Below are 23401 nucleotides of genomic sequence, written 5' to 3' on the forward strand. Positions count from 1 at the left end.
CCATGTATCTTCTTTAGGGCTGACGTGCCTCCAGATCAACGCCTTTTTGTGCATCTAAGCGCACGACGTTTGCACAACTTGAGGGCGGCGCAGACGCGCGCTTGTCTTAGACGTCGGTTAGCGTTACCGATTGACCCCAAAGAGTCAAGACAAACTACCGATGTACAAATCAGGCACCACAATACGTTGTTCCACGCCAGTCTGATGGGCTGCTGACGCGACATCTTGTTCTAATAGTTGATTCCAAGATGATCTCAGGCCTTTCGCTCGTCAGCCTCCTAGAGCCTCTGGGTCATAGTGTTGTGGCGCCGGGTCACGTCCAGCCCGGTGGACCGGATTGTCATCACTTACCCACATCCCGACAACTTATAATATACGGGTTCTCCCTGTATCAACGATGTCTCTTTGCTATCATCATGATTCATCCCTTCGACCAGGATTGTCCTCAATCTCTTACCCCCGATGAACTTCAAATCACTCCTATACTACGTCCTACCGACCACTCCATAGCCAAACTCCGCCATGTCTCATGTGTCTAGACATCCTCTTCGAAAGAGCTGCGCTTTTTGCAGAGCTCGAAAGATCAAGTGCTCCAACGAGACCATTTGCGAAGCTTGCCGCAAGCAGAATGTCGACTGTGTATACGATTGGGACTCACGACCAACAAAAGCTCGCCCGATTTCTCGCGATGGCAGTCGTAGGAACAGCAACGCTGATGGAGCCATCTCCGTACCTATGATGCGACGCCAACGATCTTCCACTGCCGGTTCCTCGCGTTCCACATTATTTCCAGAGGATCCGACTTTCTCAACGGAGAATGCAACGGTCTCATTAGACTGCGAGGATGTGGCAACTGTCTTGGAAGAAACATTCCAGGGAAACTTTGGAGAAGATCTTGGCCGCGGCACAAAGCCAGAGTTTCAAGGCAATGATGCTACCTTCAGCCATGCGCTTCAACGCAACCCATCAGGACAGGGTGGAAACAGCAATTCCAAATCTTTTCAAAGAGATCCGAAGGTATGAGGCCCCGATAACTTTCAAAACTCAAAGCCTAATCTTCATGATTCTAGTATACAAGCATTCTTCATTTCCTCGCTCATGATCTGGTCAGCCTAGTTGTCAATAAGGTCGGAAGTCTAGGATCGACGTTCTTGGAACACGGTGGTGGAAGATTTTACTCGAGTACCCTCGCCAGCGACACAGCCCTGACAATGTTCGACGCAACACTGCCAGGTCTGAGTCCACTGTCAGAATACGGCACCCGGCAAATCGGACAGCTGGTTGATGTGTGGTGCAGCGTTCATCCGCTCTCCTTTCTTGTATCAAAGACTCTCCTTCTACGGGCACTCAGAGACAGCACCCACGACGAGATTCTCCTCGCCGTAATACTTGCTGACGCCTCCATGTCACTCGGAGACGAAGTTGCCGTGAGAAAGGCTCACACACTTTTCAGTTGGGCGGCTTCTCAACTTCGTAATCGCCCAGTGCCGACTGCAGCCACCCAGCCGGACATGCCTGGAGACGGAGTCTCGCTTCCCAGTCTTTCTACGGCGCAAACTCTCATGCTTCTTGGCTGGAATGCCTTGTGCCAGAAACAAACCCGCCGCGCAACCTGCTACATCAACCTCGCTGGCCGCATAGCCACTGAGATTAAAGAGAAGATCTCCGCATCAGGGGGCTCCTTAGTTACAAGCCGTATCAATGGCATCGATGTCTGCGAAGTGGAAAAGGAGATCGCGGCTTACCTTTACTGGACTACGTACGCCCTCAATCTTTGGATCTCGCTCCAAACACGCACTCTTGTCTCTCAACTGCAACCCACAAGCGCAGCATCGATTCTCCTGCCCGCCGATGAGTCTTCTTCCGCATTGATGCGGCTCGACGAGATCTCCGATAACTTTTCAACACTCCAGAAGCAGAAGGAAATGATCAAAGACATCTGGCCCTTGGCCCATATCGCCAGCACAGCAGCTTATATTTTCAACACGTATCTCGAAACCGGCTCCCCCGAGAATGCGTCTGCCGTCTGCCACGAAACTTACAGGGTGTTGGCGGAGAATATATTTGTGGTAAACCTCCAACCAGCGCCAGCTTCTTCGCGTTACCTCGTACTAGCCATGTACCACACTTTGTCGATACATTTGCTCTTCCCGTCTACCGGAGCATCACCACCGACGAATTCCTTACTGTTGAACGATGCGGCCGTCGAGAGTTTCCTTCTTTCTGCACAGGAATCAGCCAGCATAATGCTTCAATTTGGAGAGCATGAAGATCCGATACTTTCCTCTCTGCCAATGCAGACCCGGAGAAATATTCCCGATATCTTTTGCCCGACTATGGACGCCTGCGCTCGCGGACTATCCTTCCTCTACGCACGAAAGGCCTCTGGGGCGTACGCGATGAATCCACAGATGGATGCATACGATATTCGTCTTGAAGCTCTCGCCTCTCGGCTTGTGGATATAGCCGCTTCAGACTTTGTCCCTGGCGGGAGTCAACTACGAGTCATCAAGAAGCATCTGAAAGCCGTTTTGAGAGCCTTCGGTGGTGACTTAAGCACTCCAAGCAATGGTGATAGACTTCTCAGTCTTAGTCCCATGCCTATTCACCCACACTCAGCTACCTCATCGACCACATGCTCTCGTCGCAACTCGTTTTTGTCACACAGTCCACCTAGCGAGTACATCTCTGCAGCTCCAACAGCTGTAGGATCTGCACGATCCTCGATGATCGGCGCTATGTCTACGCCAATGATTCCCACATCATCAGCCGAATCCTACCAGACTCCTTTTCCAGCATTCAGCAGTCCTGAAGCTAGACCGCAAGAATGGAACAATTATTTTACGCCATCCATGAATACCGCAACTTTAGCGCAACCGTCAGCCGACCTCTCGTTGACGGGCATGATGAATCCTCACGCAGCGTTTCCTGGAGAATGGGATACAAACCACGTAAGAATGTCTGCTGACATGGGTATGGAGTCAGTGAGAATGGAGGCTCACTGGCAGTGGCAGATAGGTGCTGTGAGTCTGCCTTCTGAAGCGATCACGGCAGGGGGCGATGTTGATGACATGTTCTACTACTTCAACAGGTGAGGTGATATGGTTACATAGTGATCAAATTGTACATTCATGGGCGGAAAGGCATGGCGATGGCGTTTGATAGCATTTGTAGCGCACAAACTCAAGGCATTCTTCGTTCTCCATATCGACCCTTACTGTCACACCTCAATGATCTCATAGTCTCACCGTCACACCAGATCTTCCGTTGAGCCGCAGTCCATGAGCTGGCGGCGATCTGTTATCCCCGCCGCCTCTTGCCAGTTGCCGGAACACTGAACCGAAGTAGTGGAACTGCCGTGTATCAGTAGATGCGCCCGTGATCCTCCCTAGGGCTTGGATGCCACAACCGGCCGCCACCTTTGAGGAAACAATACCGAAATGGAAGTTGTGGCGCTTCCTCCCGCAGGTCGGTCTCACTCTCTAGGGGTATGTCTCAGTCTTCCAGAGTGGGCGATGGATCCATCACTCAGGGAACACTAAGGCGGCTGTGAATGTTTAGCATGGCATACGGCGCTTATCACGTCAAAGAGGTTGGTGCGCATAAGAATATTGCCCTCGAAACTGAATGGAGTGGCATGTTTTTGGATGTTCAGACGTTAACCGTTGGACGAAATTGTCCAATACGCTGGATCGAAGTATCGGCTCGAAACAACCCTCCAGACTGTCCTGACTACGATTCTGGACCGACCTGCAACGCTTGTGAGTTCATGTAACAGTCTCCCAAAGGTCTAATTCAGCCCAATATTTCTAAGCAATCACTCATCAAATGTCATAGATAGGAATAAGCGCGAGGCGCATAATCCAATGGCTCGATCGCCTTTGAGGATGTAGTTCACTAGCCCGCTAACATGACAAGCTTTTTAGTGACAAACCGTCCACAGCCACCGCCAGGCAACAGAATTCTTGACTCAAACCATCAGCAGCAGAGAAGCAATACCGCAAAGCTTGACCCCTAATGAACCCAAATTGCTGCGAGAGGAGCAAGCTACTGGAAGTTTCCGTGGTCAGGCATGATGTCCGGCCACTGTCAGCCACGAGGGAGCAGCCGCAGGCTAAGCTTTCGTACAAGTGAGGTTGGGCGTGAACTTGCCATGCGGAGGTCATCCCTCCGCTGTTCAAATAATACCTGGCAACGTTTGTTAAACTGAACACACACAGCTTGCATATCGCATAATTACGTGGAGGATTTTGAGGATGTATGTCAGATCTTTCACGCACTGCCTTACGCTGCAGAGATTCCCATCCTTGTCGAGGCCAATCAAAAATTAGATCAACACACAAAATAGGCAATTATTTTCCCTGCATGAACACGCGATTGACGCGACGATACCTGGCTTGCATCAGACCTGAACATCGATTATTTTGATGGGTTTTTTTGGTGTCTTCTGCAGGGTCAGAGCATAGCACATGAAATATCAAAGGCTTGGCCACATGGAGCAATGGACATCTGCGTTCTAGAAGTCACGGAGTCCCTTTATAGGTGATACTTCTGTCACTGTGCCTTTTATCATTGGCCCTCTTGGCTGTCGTCCGTCTTAGCCGTCGTCCTTCTTGGCCATTTTCTTCTCCTTCGCCTTCGTCCACCTTGCCCATACGACTAGCCACTGATTCTTCAAGAGCCGGTGATACTGATGATGCCTTGCAAGTTGCCAAAAACGCCATGCCGGAACAACCACTCGCCTAAAGTCTTTCTGCTGATGGTAAAACCCGATGGGGGGCTCATGACGGTACCGATGTGGACGATGAATACCTTTGGGTCGTCGTCGGTGAGAAACCCAGGCCGGACAACCAGCGTGTTGCGGCAAAGCTCACCAAGTTCGATAGCCACAAGTTTTTCCATCCCGTACAGATCCTTGTGGAATGAATTGTCGTAGAACCACCGGCAGCTACGTCTCAAATTGATAGCAGTCGGATCAGAGGTCGCCCAGAAAGCGCTATCAACCCCCAGAGTGCCCAAGGCAACAAATCGGGGCGGCGTTGTGGGCAACCCGTTGCTGTATTTCTCATATCCCAGATCTAGGACATCTCTGATGGCTCTCGCGGCATCTTCGCTCAAAGTGTCGTCGAACTTAGAATGCTCCGTGGTCCCTGCATTCATTTTGAAGCCGGATATTCCGAATATGATGACCTCCACAGGTTCCTACAATGTCTGAGGCGGGAATAGAACGTTTGCGACGTCGTCGTAGCTCAAGACGTCCCCTTGAACAACGCGAAGACGAAGAGAGTATTCGCGTGCGAGGTCAGGCATCGAGCTGACAAGCAAAGCCCTCAGCTTGTCTGTATCCCGAATAACTGAACGAAGTTGGTGAGTGTTCGGTCTACAAGAACCAGCGAGAATGACAACGACATACGGACGTGGCAAAAGATGGTTTCGTCCAGAAGGGCGTGGCAAAGACTGTTGAATATGGTCCGACCCGTGCCGCCGAAGAATGCTACATGCTTCATTTTTATTTTCATCGTGATGGACAAAGTCGATCGTCTTTGGTGTTGTCGATGGTGAAGTATTGATGCGAATAAACCGAGGCTCGTTGTTGGCTAGAAGACGGATGGGTAAGGGAGAAGAAGGACGACGACAGAGACGCCGATGACAGACGGCAACAGCCCGGGAACGGCAGCAACAGAGGTGATTATGCTGTTGCCTGATGTAGGGTGTACATTCGCGGAAGGTAAGGCTTGGACGTAAGTGCCAGTCTCCAGCGGCGATCGTATGGTGTGCGGGAAGGATGCGAAGGCGCGGATGGTGCGTGGCTTCAACGAAGCACCACCAGATTCGCGTTCCGGACCAATTGAATGAGTGCATTCCACATCACTTGAACGCGAGGGTTGGCAGAACCTCAGAAACATCTCGGATAATGTACCAATCGTCGTCACGTGGAGCTGATATCATGCATGTCAGGTCAAAGCAAGGCGATAACCTGACGCATCTATTCTTCAGGGGCGATGTGGACATTCCCAACCTTCTTCTAGGCACAAGTAACTGCTGGCAAGCGCCAAAAGGTGTCAAACTTTCCAGACTACATCCATAGCCGCGTAATGGACGAGACTGCAGTCTAGATGTTTCGAATCGAGAAAATCTCCAAAAGTTTTTGGATTGCTCAAGCTTCGGAGGCTGGACGACGGCGCTTGTTGGTCTAGCATTGCACACAAGCCCCGTAGCTCATACACTACGGCAATCCTACCGTCGAGGCTCAACGTCCATCATATAATTGTATTGCCGATGCACAAATACGCCTCAATATTGTGCATAATACCGGTACCTTTCGAATACAACCCAATCGTACCTGTCTCGTACCATACGATGCGCAGCAATTGCAGCTTGTAGGATGCCTCGCCCGTTCATCCTTTCTCTCTGCAATGATGTCGACCGTTCCATCTTTTCCTAGCCTTTGGGAGGCGAGACGATAGCGGCTAGGACTGTCCCGCGCATATCAATGGGCATGTGATGAGAGACATCTGCCCACGATACAGAGTAGACGACGGTTTGTGATGCCGACAACCGCATACTTCAGGGGGTCCACTCTCAGGTCGATTCATATTCGAAATATCGTAGGTCTAGCAAGTTCCTATAGGTCTGGTACTCTCTGAACAGGCTGAATGTGTCCGCGACGGAACGTACTGACAGCTAAACCTCCAAAGTTCAGCGTTTGTGAAGGGGAATGCGAAAAAGGCAACTGAGGGAGGAATCAGGGGTCCTCTGAGGTACGTACTTTGTATCTGGGACAAACACCTGTGAAGTGGGGTGCGGGGTCGGTGTGTCGGTGAAGATAAGATCGGGTCCACTAAAATTTTCTCAGGTTGTCGCCGCCCCAGCATTCGCTTTCTCCCATTCTCCTCCCAGACCACGACGAACAAGCGTTACGACGTCTTCGTTGAACAACCTCGATCAGTCGGATCACTTCCGCAGCGTTTATTCCCGGCTAAGAGAACTCAAAATCGTGCACCTATCACGATCACACCACGCGGTCGGCCATACTCTCGACCTGCAAACGAAGCAACTGCAGCCGACGTCCGTCTCGGAGACTCCCTACGAAGCCCTCTCTCTGCGGCCAGACCCGCGCGAGCGAGATAATCAAACGAAATGGCGCAAGGCGGCTTGAAGTCATCGTCTCGGCCCGCGCCGACGGGCAAGCCCAAGCAGCAGAAGCAGAAGAACACACAACGAGTGGCGAAGCCTCAGAAGGCCAAGAAGGGCATGGCCGCCGACAAGATGCAGAAGAAGTTCGCGGCGGGACTTGTCAACCAGACGGAGAAGCTTCTGGGAGAGCGCGCCGGTCACCTCGAGCTAATCGGCAAGGGCAAGAAGGCCAAGAAGGAGGAGAAGGGTCCTAAGGGCGGCAGTCGCAAGTTTGGCTAAGCGGGAATGGGCATTCGTGGAATGGCGAAGATATGCGGAATGGAAATCAAGCCGACGATCCAACGGGCGATTGAATCACAGAGAGTCGCCAAATCACGGTCAGAGATGGGCAATGCGGAGCTTGAAAAGTGCCGCCCGTAATGTCTGACAAGACCAGGGCCGGGCATCACAGCGAGCCTGAGGGCCCCGATACAGCAGTGGCTAAGTACAAGAGACCGGAGGGCTGCTCCTTTTGCGGACAGGATGGGCCGATTCCGAAAACAAGATACCCTAATACATGAGCAAAAAGAGTTTCTGATGCATCTCACTCGAGTCTTCCGGGGGAACGGTTTTACCTTTTTGAAGTTGACGCCCGCTTTCCATTTTGAAAACTCTAGATGCCGTCTTTGCCGGCTCGCATCTACTGACGGGAGGTGACAAACGTCGAATGAATCTCAATGGAATGAAAAGTACCGACACGATGGTTCCCAGCTTTCCATTGACATTGCAGGACGCGACTCAGCAGAGCGTTTGGTTCCTCCGTCTCACGCACGTCTCCCACCGGCTATAGATTCCAAAAACGGAACACATCGAGACACAGGATGGACGTCAGTGGGAAACCGCAATAACGCTTAAGTACCTTCCCTTAGTCCCGTGCAGGCACTTCAGACATGCCGTTCAGGAAATTCTGATTTCAATTCAGTACCTCATCAATTCGAGCTAAACCGATTTACTGTCTTTGTTACCAACTGTCCCCCGAGTCTCTGTAATGAACATACGTCTGTCTATACTAGTCGGCTGTTTCTAGATGTGAATTCGGAATCAGAACACTGTCTGAGACCAGACTATACCACTAATAATTTCTATTCTCGCGGATGGAGAAAGATAAAATTCAAGTAGGTAGGGGAAGTCTTGTCGTGAACCTTGTGTGGTGCTTCAGGAGATGACTCCAGTCGAACGAACTGTATTCTTAAGATACCTACACACGGTCAGCAAGCTACCTAGCTAGGTAGGTTTCTGCAGTATACAAGCAACGAATCATCTACACACCTTCGGTCTCAAATTGAAGTCGCGAAGACCTCGGCTTTAGAATTGCATACAAGGTCATTGGTTGCTATGACTCAAGGCGCGCCACCCATCACACAGTAGGGGTTCGAATTTGGAAGGAAAGGTGAATCTTCAGGTCTTCCTGAGTCTTTAGTGCCATGGAGGTGACTGGTATCCTGGGCAAGTTATTTCCGAGTGAGGCGCGCGACCCGACCACTTTCTCTCGCGGCAACTTCCTGAAGAAGCGGGTGTCTCAATCCCAAGCTTCCGATCCACCCAGACCAGAAATCTGCCCTCTCTCCCCATGAATATTGCTAACAGCACTCCGACATGTCATCTTTTCCTCGCGCACGAGCGGTGGTCACATCAAGAAGTGTCAGGCCTCAGTTGACAACAGTCTGTCATGCATCTCATCAGGCCTTGAAGAGGCCAAATCACCAACATCAGCCCAAATGAAGTTCAATCACAGGCGCCATCGGACGATGAAGTTCGGGCAGGCGAGTCGTTGTAGCACTAGTGGGATGCCGTCCTCACGGGCCATTATTAAGCTTCCTGCGAGTCGGACCGGCCAGAATTTTAAGCTTACAAAACAGCCACATCTCGGCATTGCACTGCCTCCCGCGATACGTGCGCAGGTAGGTGGGAATTATGAGCAAAGGGTGATACACGGTAGATCACACAGTGACACTAAGCTTCTCTTGTCCCGAGGGGGCCGAGGCTTGAACAATGCTTCTCGCAAGAAACCAAACATAAGGGATCGAGAGATATAGGCAAGGGGGCAATGGGCGGCCACGGGCGATCTGCATACGAAAGCGGGCACGAATGAAGTGCTGCTGAACACGGTGGCCGGTCAATAATTAAATGTGTTATTGGGGCTTACCGTGCTTCAGGTTTTCATCCTGCGCTCAGGGATCTGCGACCTGGGACCTCACGGACATCCGGGTGAGCCATGTCAACCATGGGCCGCTGTGGTCGGGGCCGGTGAGGAGGAGAAGAGCCCACGGGATTCGGTTCCCGGCAGCGTCTCGGGCGCAGGATGTTTTGTGAAACCCCTCGGGAGGAACAAAAACTGGGTCGGTGAGCGGGCGGCCTCGGTCGTTTTGGGGATCATGTTTATCGGATCTGCACCGGGATCGTCTTCCAAGAGTTGAGGAGAACGAAGGACATCCTGTGGCCGCTCCGAGAGAAGCTGGGCATGGGTCAGTCCATCTCAGCTCCGTAAAGTGCGGCCTCAGAAACATAGTATCACGGCGAACGATAGTGAAGCATAACATTCATGTTTCAAAAACACTCGCTTCATAAGCTATTGTACATCATGTTTGTACAAGTCCATGGATGCTCGCTTGCTCGTGACTCCATCTCGCAGGACCGCCATCTATACACAAATTATACGCCCGTCATCAAGTTTTCATCGAAGGGGAACATGAACGGCTCTAGTTAAGGAAAAGGAGACATGCACGTCCAGCGTGTCACATCAGGTATTGTTGAGCCAAATGAATGATTTCCATACACCCCATCATGCGTCGAACGTTATCCGTATATCCGTACAAATACAACACAGAAGAGAACAAGATTGTACACTGAAACGAAAAGAACGGGTTTCCCCTCATCAGTAGATGACGGTCACCTTCCTTCTGCGTTGCGTTGGCTTCGCCTCCTGACCCATCATCGGCGGGCCGGGTATGGGGTAGTCGAGGTTGTCCTTGTAGATGTTGAACTTGATACCGTCGTCGCCAGACTTGTACAGCGCCGTCGCCTTCACACCATTGGGCTTTTCGGATCCCCCGCCCTGCACATCGAGGTTGAGGCACTGCGGATAGTTCTGAGCGCCGCCCTCGCGTCCAGCCTCGTGGAGCGCAATCGTCTCGTGGCGCAGCACGTACTGCCCAGGAGCGATGTTGGCCGGGATCGTCATCGTCCATGACTTGTTGTTCGAGAGCATGTCGTCGGAACCCCACTTGCCCGGCGCCTTGGACCCGTCGACGAGGCCGACGGCGTCGATCTTGAAGAACTCGAGATCCTCCTTCTTGACCTTTGCGCAGTCGCCGTTACAGGGAGCGAGGTAGTCCATCATGGGCCCGTGGTGCGACTCGGGCCAGTCGGTCCAGAAGACGGTTACGTTAGAGCCGGCGGTCACTTTGGCGGCGATGGGGGCGGGCTCAGCGCCGACGTGGCAGATGATGTCTGGGTCTGCGTACTTGTCGACGGCGACGAAGCCGTTGGACAGGTCTTTGGGGATGGACCAGCCAACGACTTGTGGCGGGGGCTTCTTGTACTGCATTTGCGGGCTGTAACCCTCGTAGCTGTGTCGTGTTAGTGAACCGTGAGGTTATATGAGAGAGGACTTATCGGGTCCGCGCTTACAAGACTCCATCCGCCATGATACCGTTCACCGTTCCATGAGCACTGACGGCCTGGATGGCTGCTGTAGCCAAGAAGACGTACTTCATGGCAGACATTGTGAAGGACTCTTCGATGCTCTCGCGGATGGCTTGTTTAGTCGATGAGACGTTGGGGAATGTTTGGCTGATTTTCCTTTCGCAAATCCTCCTAGAAAACACTAAATTTACCAAAAAAGGATTGTCGTCGATTATATGTTATCCTAGAGAGAGGTTTGCGACTGAGTTTGGTTAAGGAGCGTAATAGTCGACCAGCGCGCTATGTTAAGGTATTATCAAAGAGTGTGTAAGTGCTTCACCCGGAATGCAACGTCGGCTGGAGATGGTGTAGTCCGGAAGACACTTTATTATATTGCAGTTCTAGCCACAGCAGAGAGGAAGGACAAGTCGCGGTTGGGGAGGCATGCCGGCCCCCGATTCATCCGTTCAAACATTCTTCAGCCCCTTTCCACCGTCGTGCGCTGATGTTCGAGCACACCCTCAAAGGAAAGAAGGTGCAAAACATCAGACACAAAAGAGGCGACGATGACCTCAAAACCGAACGCGATCCCATTTCTGATTGGGCGAGATCAGATCTTCGCCATCCAGACCATTGGCTCGCAGTATCAGTTGGTCATGTACCCTGTTTCAAGACGGGGTTATCCAGTCTTCGACTCGGTTTCCCCTTTCCATGGCGTCCGTGCCGGCACCCTCCTCAGCCCCATAGAGTTATCTTCCGACGATATTTCACGTTTTTCTTGTCTGTTGTGGGTAGGAAAGTTTTGTTCCGGCCTTCGGACAGCGTGGCCATCCTAGACAAAATCGGGATTCAGACCATTACAGGCCAAAGACTCACAGTCACCGGCTCTTTCGTCTCAAAAACTTCCCAAAGGGGAAGCGGCCTCGGCTACCGCGTTCAGGCTGCTCAGCTTTCCCCAATTTTTCATGCGATAGTCCGATCCCATCTTAGGTACTTGGGCTGACATTATAGTCAAGGTTTTTGCGACCGTTTCATCCCTCCACAAAGTGTTCATCTCCTCAACCAGAGCCGCAAAGAGCTGATGTGACGTGCTTCTGCGACGTAAGTCTGATGTTTTCCAGCCTCGCTTTCTCGTTGAGTTGCTCGTATTGCCGAAGATAGTTTCTTCCATGATGGGCTGGCAGTGATGGAAATAGGCATCAGTTGCCATGATAGCGGCTGGTGGTTCGCCAAGGAGAAAGGCAAATGCGAACAGCGAATCGCGAAACTTCCGTCCGCGGCTCGCCCGCAAATTGCGAGCAGTTCGCATTGATGACGCTGCGACAATCGAGCGCAGTGCAAAGCAGCAGGTTTTTGCGCTCTATGCCGACCGCCACTTGTCGCACACCTCCCCGATGATTTCGCCGAACTTTTCCAGATCTTGGATGTTGCTGACTCAAAGCCGACACACATATTATTTGCGATAAACCAAACAACGTTTTTGTTGTTCTCCTAAACTCCTTAACACCGCCAGATAATGTCGAAATTCAAATCCCGTACAGGCGGCAGGGCCTTCATCCGAAAGTAAAATCGTCCCGTGTTACAACAGCTCGAAGTCGTCCAACTTGTCGCGGTATTTCATGATGTTCCTCTTCACCTTGCTGCCCACGGTCCAGGTGACAAAGTCCTCCATGCTGCGAGTCACCAGAAAAGCCGGGTCGGTGCATGTCTCGGTACCCACACGAACGTGGCCCTGCTCGATGAGCTTCGTCGCCGCCTGAACGGTCTCGGCCATCCTGAGAAACATGATTAGCATTTGCTCTTGCGGATCCAGCAGCTATGTCGGGCTTTCATACCGAAGCCGAGTCATGACGACCGGGAGACGCCGCCTAGCAAAGGCGCTCACGGTGACGTTGTGCTCGACGGCAGACAGCTTTGATGCGGAGGACAAAACACCCATGTCGTACAGCTTATCAAGGAGGAGCTTCTCGTGCTTGCGACGAGCCGCGCTCTCAGGGGGCATGAGACTCAATCTATGCGCCATTTGACGGATGGACTGCGGAAGTATGTGTTAGTCGTCTTCGGGTGGATTGCTCGATCCCGTGTGTTTCGAGTCGAAGCGATCGGTGCCAAACTCACGCCGCATAGCCGGTTGTATTTGTGCTGGTTGTCCTTGTTAGCGGATGTCGATAGTATGATGGTCGCGACAATACTCACGTAGTCCTCGGGCTTCTGAATCATATACCGGCGCACCTGTTACTTGTGTTAGAGTTGGTCGCGAAAGCATCTTTTCCGTGGTTCTGCCATACCACTGCCGCATCTCGGTGATCGCCATCCTAGCAGAAACTGTTAGCAATGCGCCTGGATCTGTGGACTTCGCGAGCGTAGGCTTGTGTCGGTACCTGCTTGTATGTGATGAAGTCGTGCTTCCGCAGAAGCTTCTGCTCGTGAAACTTGAGCTTGCGGACCATGCTGGGCTGTCGGCGTCGCGTATTCCCAGTGCGATTTGCTGGTGATGGTTGGCGGGTTGTCGTAGAGAAAAAGTTCTGGAGCTAAGGTGGGACAACTTCCTTATCGGTAGGTTCTTATCGCATTTGTGGGGCGGAACATCCCGTCCGCCTACCAAAAAAATACCGTGACAGCCTCAACACCCGCGACAGACCACGCCTGTTGGATCGTCAAAATCCGCCCAGAAGTCAATCATGCCGCCGAGACTACCGTCGTTCCCGGCCTTCAAGGCCCCGAGCGCCTTCATGGCCCGGATTGCGCGACCTTTCTCCGCTACTCCTGCTGTGGCTGGTTCGTTAATGCCTCCCATTACCCAGAAATGCACGCAGCGCTAACCTCAAAATAGAGCCCAGAAGACCAATCTCGAATACCGACAGCCTCCTGGGCCTCGACGATCAGAAAGCGCCTATCGACCGAGCTAGGACTCTCATGTCGAAGAACCCCCTGGGCGGAGCACGTAACGCTGCTATCCGCCAGCGCACGATGCTCGATTCGCTCAAGAAGCAGAAGATTAGCGACGACTACCTCAAGCAGATGCCTCGTCGCTGGCGCAACGGCAACGTCTACGCCCCGCATGACCTCAGCCCCACGGAGATGGACAAGTGGAGGAGGATCCGAAAGCCGGAGGTTGATGTTATCGACATGTTGGGCATCAACCCCAAGGACCACTACAGGGTATGTCGCATCCCTGCTAACGGGACTTTTCGACGCAACTTTCCTCAGACGCTGACAGAAAATGTAGAACTTCGCCATGGTCTCTGAATTCATGACCTCCTTCGGACATATCATGCACTCCAAGGACACGGGACTGAGGCCGGTCAACCACAGGAGGATGACGAAGGCTATCCGAAGAGCCATTGGAATGGGTATCCACCCCAGTGTGCACCACCATCCCGAGATTCTGAAGAAGACGTTCAAGCAGGCATGGAGGTAGAAACGTGATGGCTGTGTAGAAGGCGGGGAATGTGGACGTGTCTACCTTAGGACCAGCAGGGGTCACTCCTCCCCATGTATGAATTGTACAACATCTTCGGCGTCTATGATATTTGTACAGATACAAGAAGCTTTTCTAGCATTTTTGTACAGATCATGCCTTCAGCACCCGCTGCAGCTTGAATTTCTTCAACTTCTCCGCCGTGGTGTAGTAGCGATGCTTCTCCACCTCTGTCCATTCCTCGGGGAACTGCTTTTTGGCCCATGCCTCAAAATCTCTTTGTAATCCTTGCCCAGGCAATGCGTTAAAAGGGATGCCCAAACTGTATGGTGTTAGCTGCTCGTATCGGGGTCGGAAAGGCCAAGGCATAACTTACGTCATCGCATCAGGCCCATATCCAACAGCTCGCTTCATCGTTCTGATCGTGCTCTGCACCTCTTGAAGATTGCTGTTGCCCGCGAGACCACCGCAGTAAGCGGCAAATACCGACGGAGGAACATCAATCTCCATCTTTTCGATTTTGTTCCAGATGTCCCTGGCAATTTGATCCCCAAAGGCTTTGATTTCACAGAGCGAGAACACGATCTCGAGACTGTTGTATGATGGGCCCTCGGCCGAACGAACGATATCTTGCCAGAAGTCGAGTCCGATACTCGGTCGTTTGCAAGCTCCGTAAGCAATCATCAATGCGTTGTACATCTTCGTTGTTGGTTGGATGGTGGTGTCCATCTTTAACATGTTGTGGGCTAGCTTCAAGCTGTCCAAGTCTGGACATCTGCCAATGCCCTCAAAAAACTTAATGTAGGCGTCGCTGGCCGGGTGGAAGTCGGGGTTAACGTGTTGCCTCATGTGTCCGAACACATGGACCGCCATGTCGGGACGGTTGCGAGCGAGGAAAGCATCCATCAGCTCAAGGCGACTCTCGATGCTAGTCTCCTGGAAGAATTGCCTGAGGATCGAGTATGCATCCCATACTCTCGCCGTGCTGTTTTTACTATCCAAACAATACCCAACAAAGGCGTCCCTAATGGACTGTCTTTGCTCGTTGCTATGTTGGAATACGTTCAGGGACAGTGTGTCGATAACCTCGAACTGTTGGTCGTTCTTCAGGAAGACTGTACACAACGCAACCACTGTATCAGGGTCAAGTGTTACGATGCGCTCCTCCAGAATGTCCGAGATCTCACGAATGGATTTCAAATCTGGTGTCGGTTGGTGGCAAAGCGCCTGGAGGTACTTGTTGATCAGCGGCAGATCCTCGTCTCCCTCAAGTTCGGTTTTCGGGAGCTGCATGTATGCAGCTCTCGCACCAGATAAGTCCTTTGCCCTGATCTTGAAGTCCATTTGGAGGAGGTATGTCTTGGCGTTGAGGCGGATACCGAGCTCAGAAGCAAACGCGATGAGCCGTTCTGCCAAGTAAGGGTCGTTTTTCTCGGTAGCGACCTCGAGAAGACCATTTATGGTATCGGTATCCGGTGATTTGGTGGAATCTTCGGGGTTGTGGCGGGCGACAACCTCGAACATGCCTTTCAGGTCGTCGAGCCTCTTGCCCATAGAAAGCACTGCCCACTGGTATATAACATCCCAGTGTTCCTTGCTTGGATTCGAGTCCACAAGCTTCTTAAAGATCGGCGTCGTCCAGCCCTTCTGTTCAGTCCTGACTGAAAATTGTAGCAGTTCCTTGTAAGTCCTGGCGGTCGGACGCTCTTCGTTGTGTATTGGCCGTAAAAACCACTTCTTCGTTTCCAGCACATTGTTCTTCTTCGCAAAGAAGACTGTCAAAGCCTCATGGATACTTGACGTGAATGGGACGCCAAGCGTCTCTGACTTCGCGACAGCATCGACTAGTTCTGACTCGCGCCCCTCCTCCGCCAGGCCTTGAAAGACATTGACCCAGAGGTTCTGGGCCGCTGGTCTCTCTGCCACTGGGAGTTGATCCCAGTACTCTTGCAGGACAACGAGGCCTTCCTTGGACGCCCCAAATAGCGTCAAAGCGACGAGGAAAGATTCAAAGTCCTCTGCCGCGCCAGGGTCCATCGGATCCTGCGCCCTTTCCGCCTTAATTGCCTCGTACAGCTGGCGGGAAAACTCCAGATGCTCTTTCGTGTCTTCCTTTGGCTGTTTCAGCAGCGCCTCGCGCGCAGAAACGAGCTCTGCCAGCGTAAGTCCGGCACCCGGTTCATCATCCTTATTTTCCAGCAGGTATTGCAGCAAGTTTCTGCAGTGTAGGGCTTGCGTGCTGTTGACAACCACGTTGAACCGCAGCTTGTAGACGAAAAGCTCTCGGAAGGCTTCCACCAATTCTGTCCTTGTCGGTGGCCGTACGCTCTCCAGTAGGCGATTCCTCCACGTCAACACTGTTGTCCAACCGGGCTCGTACTCGGGCTTCTTGATTTGTCGCGGCGGCTTCTGGAGGATGCCGAAGAAAGTCCTCCGCGGGGCTCGTCGGGAAAGAGATATCGTTGATGCTACCGGCAGCTGGGCATGGCGACACGTTGGGCGCGAGAGGATCGAGCAGGCGGGGACGCAACCCCTCGGTACGACGACCCGTCGAGAGACATGGCGGGCAATTTGCGCCCTCATGATGTGGGTTTAATACTGGAATTGAGGGGTCCTGAGAACTCAATTAGCCGATCCGATTGGCATTTTCAGTCCTCTGACTACATACCTTGGCATTTTCAGACCAAACTACACAATTTGCGGCATCTGGGGAAGCTCAATGCCGGCAGTAGAAGCTCTCAGAGATTTGCGCCTTGGAATTGGACACTGGAGCTTTCGGGGCATCGAAATCGCGGCCAGCTCCCACCAAAATGCGACCCGCGCAGGCGGATAAGACCGATGATTAACCGAGCTTAGTCATCACGTCTTCAATAACTGTATGCCACCAACGGCTTCTTCGGCTTCAGCTCACGCACCTCGATTTTCCTTAAATCGGTTGTCATTTCCTTAATGATCAGGAACAAGCAATCTCATGTCGACGAACACATCATATGGTTCAAAGGAAGTGCGCAAGAGGCTGTTGCGATACGATTATCGCTCGCAACGCCAAACATGTCACCAGCCAATCACGATATACTCATTACTGTGTACCCGCGATCCACTACACCTCTCCGCACAGTCAACCCACCTCTGAGAGAGATGGCAATCACGATGACGGGGTAAATCAAGTCTGGTAGAGCTGGGTATTATTTCCAACCTGATCTAGCCAACAAAATGGCTGGAGCTTACGATCCGAAACGAGTGGTTCATGACTCCCAAAGTTGCTGCCGAAGTCAAAGCGAGCTTCAATTGGCTAGACAATCGGCTCAGACTGTCTATGACGTTACTACAACTTTTCGCGCAACCACCATTCATCGTTGAAGGCCCAAGGGCATGAAGACCGTTTTATGTTGTTGACAACACGGAACCTGAGGACCAAAATGACCGAAATTCTACTCTTGAGATGGAACATTCCAGGGGCTGTCACGAAGCCCAAGCATCATGCAATTACGCTGGCGGTTGCGCATTCTCAGCAGTTCATGGCGCTTGGCACCTCGGCATCAAGTGATCATTTTTCATCGTCCCAAGCGCCCAGTGGCACAAAGCACAAACGCGCTCAGACATCTTCGGCAGCCAGTGTGACATCCGCGGTATTTGTCCAGATGATATGGAAATGATCACTAGACCTTGCAGGCGCACTCGGCAATACTGGACCAGCCACCTGCTTCTACTTGCGCCCAGAGTCTTCCTTTGATCATCGATGATTTCTTCTTCCAAAGACATTTTTGCAAGGGGTGTATCCTGCAGTTGCCATAGCCTGCGGAACAAAATATTTCATCATCACTGTGGGTAATCCAATTCGGGCTCATACCGTCTAATACTTACTGCTTGTAGTGGTCGACGAAGGAATTTGAAGAAGAAAAACGTCGCTCTTATCCCGCTCCGGGATATATCACGCCGGAGCCGGCCGGCAGCATAAACCCTTCCGACCGATCCTTTCAGGAGGGCAGTTTACTATCATTATCCCGTTCCGTTGAAGAAGCACCAAGCTGTCGGCCTTGTACTGCAAGGATATCGCGCCACACGTCCCACCTCGTTGAAATCCTGCCATGGGGTCACAAAATCAGCAACTTCACAGCAGACGGCAAGCTAGTAGCCGCGACCCCAGTTGCTACTTCTGCTGCTGCTGGTGTTGTTGGATAGTCATCTGCTGCTGTCTGATTATTACCGTATGCGTCGCTGTTCTCTTCTCCTCTCTGCCGGCGGCCGGTCCTGTACTGCAGGATCCTTAGACCATGAACGAAGCCATAACTCCGGTATTTCCATCTACGATCGGTCCGCAGCTCATGTAAGTCCATGATGGACCGTCATGATGTGATCCATTCGGATCCTACCTGGCCCAACGAAGCAGCCAAAGTTGGATAGCATCGGAGATGATATCAGACAATGCGAGACAAGCTGCGGCTAAGCTGCCAGTCAACACCAGCAGCTTCGCTTTTCAGCACCCACCTTCTAAGGTCTTTTGCACAACTTGAAGCTCATCGTCCAAACATGTCCGTCAGCGCAACGTCTCAGACGGCTTCGTGCCTGACTTCCGTCGGCAGTTCCCTCGTGCCAAGCAAGCAACCTATTCCACGGCCTCGACGTGGAGATGCTTTGGTTCGTGTTCATGCAACAGGCCTGCTCCCACTCGACCAAAAGCTTCGCGCCCTTGGCGTCTTCAATATCTCGTCCCGTCTTCCAAAAGCTCTCGGTATTGATATTGTCGGCGAAGTTGTCGAACACGGTCCTCAGCCTTCGAATACCCCAATGCCAGCTTCTTATCCTGCCGTTGGGACCAAAGTCCTCTTTCAAGGCGATCTCCGCCGCTCTCACGCTGGTGGCCTAGCCTCCTTCGTTCTCGTCAATACCAAACATCCGATACCCGTTCCTGAGATAATCTCCGTTGTCGAGGCGGCGACCCTTGTAACGAATTCTTTCACTGCGGCTCTTTCTCTGTTCCATCAATCTGGCCTTGTTTTCCCCTTTCCCGGCACGGACCCAATCTTTGGATACCATAGCGCTCACGTGGTTGTCCTCGGCGCCGGTACTGCCTCGGGTCTCTCATCGTCCGGCTTGCGTCCATTGCTGGTATCGGAACCATCATAACCACCTCTTCAGAGTCATCTTTCGCCTTTCTACGAGCTTTGGGTGCAACCCATGTCATCGACCGGTCGTCCCCTTCCATTGCCGCCACAGTCCAATCCATCTTGGGGTCTTCCGTCATCAATGTCGTCGAGGCTTATGGGTCTGGTCATCCAACCTTCGCTGTCTCCCTCTTAGAGGTGTCCGTTGTTTTAGGCACCATCATCATGTTGGCATCCTCCACTGGCGCCCTGGCCGATAAGGGCATCTCCTTGCACAACGTCTACGGCTCTTTCGAAGCTCATCCAATCCTGTTCCAACGATGGGCCGCCACCCTGCCGAAGTGGTTGTCGACCGGCGACATGGTCGTTCTCCCCCATAGAGTTATCCGCGGTGTCAACCCCCAAGCCGTCAACGCCGCACTTGATGACATCGGCAAGGGCGGCGGGGTAAGGTATGTCGTCCAGGTCCATGTGGATGATGGAGATGATGATGGGGAGGAGGCACGAGATATATAGACGAGAGGGATGGGAACGACAGGGCCCCCCGGAGGGATATGGGGTGATGGGCAAGAAGAGGCACAGCAAGGACTAGGAGCATGCCGCCTGCGGGGGGTGTTGTACAAAGATCCGTCACAGTCCGGACGATCTTGTCCCATCATCGCCTAACCCACCCTCCATCATCCGATGTGACGACGGCTCAGAGCTAGTGCGAACATGTCCCTCGCCCGTCGGTCAACAACACTTCAGCTCATACCCGAGAAGAGTTTGACCACACCCCCGGACGAGAGAAACAATGGAAGGAAGGCAAACCCTGGCCAAAAAAGAGAAACGGCATGAGATGAACAGAGGAGAAGAAGCCAAGAAAGACGGAAAGAAAGAAAAGATCATCGACTCACCGCAATATAGCACACTACAGTTACCTGCCGCACCCCAGTAACCATGGTGTTTCCCAGTCTCTTCTCTGCTCTCATTCGTCCAGAGTTGCTAGTGATTCGAAAGTTGGTTCCAAACTTGCATTGGGAAGCTCTTAGCTCCGTCTCTCGTCTACCCCTCTTTCTCTCTAGACCATGGTCTACCGTCCTCCATGCCATCCTCACATCTCTGCCTTTCCGGCTTTTCAAGGTGCAGAGCGACGTGAAAGAGCACGCCAGCGTATCCCAAGTCTCTACCATCTCCGGATTCGTCTTTACGCGCAGAGTCCGCGCGGCGTTGGTAGTCACGAGAGACGCGTAGTCGGCGTTCTGTATGGTTGAAGGGAATCCTTATGTCGTCTGGTTAAGAGATCTCTGGGAGTGGGTGTGGGAGGACGGCTCCTGAGGCGTTCACGTCTGCGTTTCAGAACTGCAAGTGCAGCTCGCGGCGACTGGCTGCTGTCAACTGGTAGGGCGCAACCATCTTCCATTCCCTTTCCCCAGTCGTTCCTCCAAAAGCACAGCGGGAGGAGGCGGTAAGCCTGGCGTCTGGCGTTGACCCGATTATGCCTGTGAGAAAGACGAAGGCCTATCCAGTGATAAAGGTCTCACGTTGACGTCGTTCTTGCGTAAGGCCCGCCCTTCATCATCGCGGACTTGCCGCTGCTGCTGCTGCTGCCAGAGAGGCTTCGTTGTAGGGATGGATAGTGCAGAGAAGAAAAGAAGACAGACGAGATACGGACAAGAGAAAGACACAGAAGAAAATGAGCCGGGCGGCTAGCCCAGGGGGTGCAGACCAAAGAGAAGGAGAAACCAAGAGGGAACGGACTAGGCCTAGCCTGCCATCCGAACATCGTCCTGATGTCGGTGATCCGTGGGACATTGATCGACGGTTGACAGGTTTTCGCCCGTGCGCAGTTCGACGTTCTCACAACGATACCAGCATTGCAACGTTCGGGTACGGACTTGCTAAATCATCACCGAAGTGTGTCGACAGGGCAACCGAACCGGTCTTTCCACGCCAAGTAACGCAACTACCGGGCCAAATTCTTAAATAATAAGGACGAAAGCAAGTCTAATTTGCAACCCTGGGAAAACAAGCGACGAACACCGAAAGATGCCGCCTCGGACTGGCTGGCTTACTTGCGTCTAAGCCATGCTATCTTTTACGAGGCTGAACGAACCCGAAGCTGTCCCTGTCTCTGATGTCCGTTGGGATGGGGTTGAGAGTTCTGTCAGTTTCGACAGAGTTGCAGTTGACAACAGAGACAGACGGTAAGAGCAAGACACTACAACCTGCAGCTAGCCGCAGTCGACAACCTCAGCTCCAAGGTTCCATATGGCAACCATGGCATGACCACGCCGCGACTGCCACAATATCCGGAACACCGCACCGCGTTGTTCACTGCTCACTTACACGCCTTCTCTGCGTGGTCGGGCGTCCCCGCGATGTCTTCCTTCCCGGCGTGAAGTAGATCAGCGGCAGGTACGAGGGTTGGCAAGCAGGGCGAGACAAGGATTCTCCCGGCCAGTAAGCACATGTGCGAGGGCAGATTACAAGGTGTGGCATGGCTAAATGGGGTACGGGATCGTCAGGTGAAGAAGAAGCAACACCGCGGGATGGCGATGCCGCTGCCGAGCTTTCATGGTTTGTGATCCCACGGGACGGGAGGCCATGGAGTGCTTCACTTACAGGCAAAGCTGCTCCATCTGGGTTGAACATGTCCCGGGCAAGTAGCTGACCGGCATATAGCAGACATGCGTCTTCGGACACGAAAGCGATGGGATGGACCCGACGGGAGAATCCAGAGACAGAGATAGGCAGGTTTTGGGATAGCTTCAGGTGCCACAATCACCGGGTTCCGCTCCGCGAGATGAGGTGATCAACACCCCGACATCCATCCAGGCCTTGTTCCGTCAAGGAACAACGGCCGAAGGATACCTCGCACAACGCAATGCAACTCGATATTTGACTCAGTTCCCAAGGGACAGCACCAGCAGCAGCAGCAGCATCAAGTCCGGACTCATCCTTCCAGCGGCAGGGTTCGAAGAGACGATGTCGTACATGTCGCTGCTTAGCATCACCGACGTCCGTCGAACCTCGAAGCACCGGTCCGCCGATTCGATGGAACGAACCAATCCCACCTGTATCCAACACCTTACCCAAGAGAGTGCCTTCCCCCTTTTCATCGCATCCTTTAATCACCGACCACCGACACCGTCGTCCGGCCTTTCTTGCGATGGAATACTGCAGACATGTAAGAAAGAAAATCAGACCGCCGCAAGCTCGCATGAAGTCCGTCCGGGACGGCGCCAAACCCGTATTGGACAGGCCCGTCGTCGGTGTTGCGGCTACTCTGCCGCGCTTCACACTCGACGATCAGCACCTTATCAAGACGCTACTGGCCTGGGTTCCGCGACTAGGAACAGCAAGCATCGCGCCGGATACCGTTTCTTTTCTCCTCCCACCCATGCTCTATTCCCAACAGCGGACCGTCTGCTTAATCGGACGCCATAGACGTAGTTCCCGCCGGCACTTTGTGCCAATGTCTTTTCCAGACCCAGCTCCAAAGGAACAACCTTTGGTTCTGCGGCCCCTCCAGTATGCAGTTGTCGTTACATCCTCCGTCCGCCGAAGGATGACATCGGAGGCTGTCTTCCAAGGGCGAGGCTGATGAGCTGAAAAGAAGCAGGGGAAGTACGAGAATGGGACGGTTCCCCGTTTGAGTGCATGTAGGGCGGCGGCGCGCTGCGCAGAATCGAGGCGGAGGGGATGTACATTCGGTCGCCGGTGGATGCACAAAGGCAGATCCAATCTATGGGGTGATCGGCCGCTGTGTTCGGGTCGCCCAATTCTATCGGATGTCTTTTTGCCCCTCTCTCTGGTCTTTGGGAACTTTGGTATTGCATCTAGGCCAAAGGGACCCCGGACGGACGATTGTTCGCACTTGCGTGGCGCCGTCAAGGGGGTGTGGCCGCAAGCGCAACGACCCTTAGTTGGGGGTCCGAAGATGCCAACTCCGTCGTCCGGGGGACTACCACGGACAGTCCGAATCAACTCTCGACCGAACCCAGAAACCTCCCTTGATCTACAAGGCCAAGAAAAATTTTCTACAGTCTTTAGAATTCATTTTGTCGTTTTGCAGGACCGAAGAAATTCGTTC

The 23401-nt window shown here is 52.7% G+C and overlaps 9 protein-coding genes across 9 annotated transcripts; 4 read left to right on the forward strand and 5 right to left on the reverse strand.

Annotated features, from left to right (window-relative positions):
* Nucleotides 1–1211: 1211 nt before the first annotated feature.
* CGGC5_v006176 (uncharacterized protein) lies at nt 1212–3095 on the forward strand (the record flags this gene model as incomplete). The annotated part of the gene is made up of 1 exon (XM_032035955.1): nt 1212–3095. The coding sequence occupies one exon, from the start codon at nt 1212–1214 to the stop codon at nt 3093–3095; it is 1884 nt and encodes a 627-aa protein (XP_031892343.1).
* A 1579-nt stretch (nt 3096–4674) lies between these two features.
* On the reverse strand, nt 4675–5160 carry CGGC5_v006177 (uncharacterized protein; the record flags this gene model as incomplete). Its single annotated transcript, XM_032035966.1, has 1 exon — nt 4675–5160. The coding sequence occupies one exon, from the start codon at nt 5158–5160 to the stop codon at nt 4675–4677; it is 486 nt and encodes a 161-aa protein (XP_031892485.1).
* A 42-nt stretch (nt 5161–5202) lies between these two features.
* On the reverse strand, nt 5203–5507 carry CGGC5_v006178 (uncharacterized protein; the record flags this gene model as incomplete). The annotated part of the gene is made up of 2 exons (XM_032035977.1): nt 5203–5354; nt 5414–5507. The coding sequence occupies 2 exons, from the start codon at nt 5505–5507 to the stop codon at nt 5203–5205; spliced, it is 246 nt and encodes an 81-aa protein (XP_031892484.1).
* Nucleotides 5508–7140: 1633 nt separating this feature from the next.
* CGGC5_v006179 (uncharacterized protein) lies at nt 7141–7416 on the forward strand (the record flags this gene model as incomplete). The annotated part of the gene is made up of 1 exon (XM_032035988.1): nt 7141–7416. The coding sequence occupies one exon, from the start codon at nt 7141–7143 to the stop codon at nt 7414–7416; it is 276 nt and encodes a 91-aa protein (XP_031892486.1).
* A 2635-nt stretch (nt 7417–10051) lies between these two features.
* Nucleotides 10052–10901, reverse strand: cel61a-2 (Endoglucanase-4; the record flags this gene model as incomplete). The annotated part of the gene is made up of 2 exons (XM_032035999.1): nt 10052–10745; nt 10807–10901. The coding sequence occupies 2 exons, from the start codon at nt 10899–10901 to the stop codon at nt 10052–10054; spliced, it is 789 nt and encodes a 262-aa protein (XP_031892342.1).
* A 1478-nt stretch (nt 10902–12379) lies between these two features.
* Nucleotides 12380–13250, reverse strand: IMP3 (U3 small nucleolar ribonucleoprotein IMP3; the record flags this gene model as incomplete). The annotated part of the gene is made up of 6 exons (XM_032036010.1): nt 12380–12575; nt 12636–12835; nt 12919–12942; nt 12997–13032; nt 13089–13115; nt 13182–13250. 6 exons carry the CDS (start codon nt 13248–13250, stop codon nt 12380–12382), a joined length of 552 nt encoding a protein of 183 aa, XP_031892483.1.
* Nucleotides 13251–13481: 231 nt separating this feature from the next.
* On the forward strand, nt 13482–14221 carry CGGC5_v006182 (37S ribosomal protein RSM18; the record flags this gene model as incomplete). Its single annotated transcript, XM_032036021.1, has 3 exons — nt 13482–13578; nt 13634–13962; nt 14030–14221. 3 exons carry the CDS (start codon nt 13482–13484, stop codon nt 14219–14221), a joined length of 618 nt encoding a protein of 205 aa, XP_031892482.1.
* Nucleotides 14222–14374: 153 nt separating this feature from the next.
* Nucleotides 14375–16804, reverse strand: CGGC5_v006183 (Complex I intermediate-associated protein 84; the record flags this gene model as incomplete). Its single annotated transcript, XM_032036033.1, has 2 exons — nt 14375–14543; nt 14598–16804. 2 exons carry the CDS (start codon nt 16802–16804, stop codon nt 14375–14377), a joined length of 2376 nt encoding a protein of 791 aa, XP_031892746.1.
* A 2747-nt stretch (nt 16805–19551) lies between these two features.
* On the forward strand, nt 19552–19918 carry CGGC5_v006184 (uncharacterized protein; the record flags this gene model as incomplete). Its single annotated transcript, XM_032036044.2, has 2 exons — nt 19552–19778; nt 19843–19918. The coding sequence occupies 2 exons, from the start codon at nt 19552–19554 to the stop codon at nt 19916–19918; spliced, it is 303 nt and encodes a 100-aa protein (XP_031892747.2).
* Nucleotides 19919–23401: the final 3483 nt, after the last annotated feature.

This window comes from Colletotrichum fructicola (genome assembly GCF_000319635.2).
Source record: "Colletotrichum fructicola Nara gc5 chromosome Unknown KSG_Nara_v1_contig03, whole genome shotgun sequence".
Taxonomy (NCBI): Eukaryota; Fungi; Ascomycota; class Sordariomycetes; order Glomerellales; family Glomerellaceae; genus Colletotrichum; species Colletotrichum fructicola.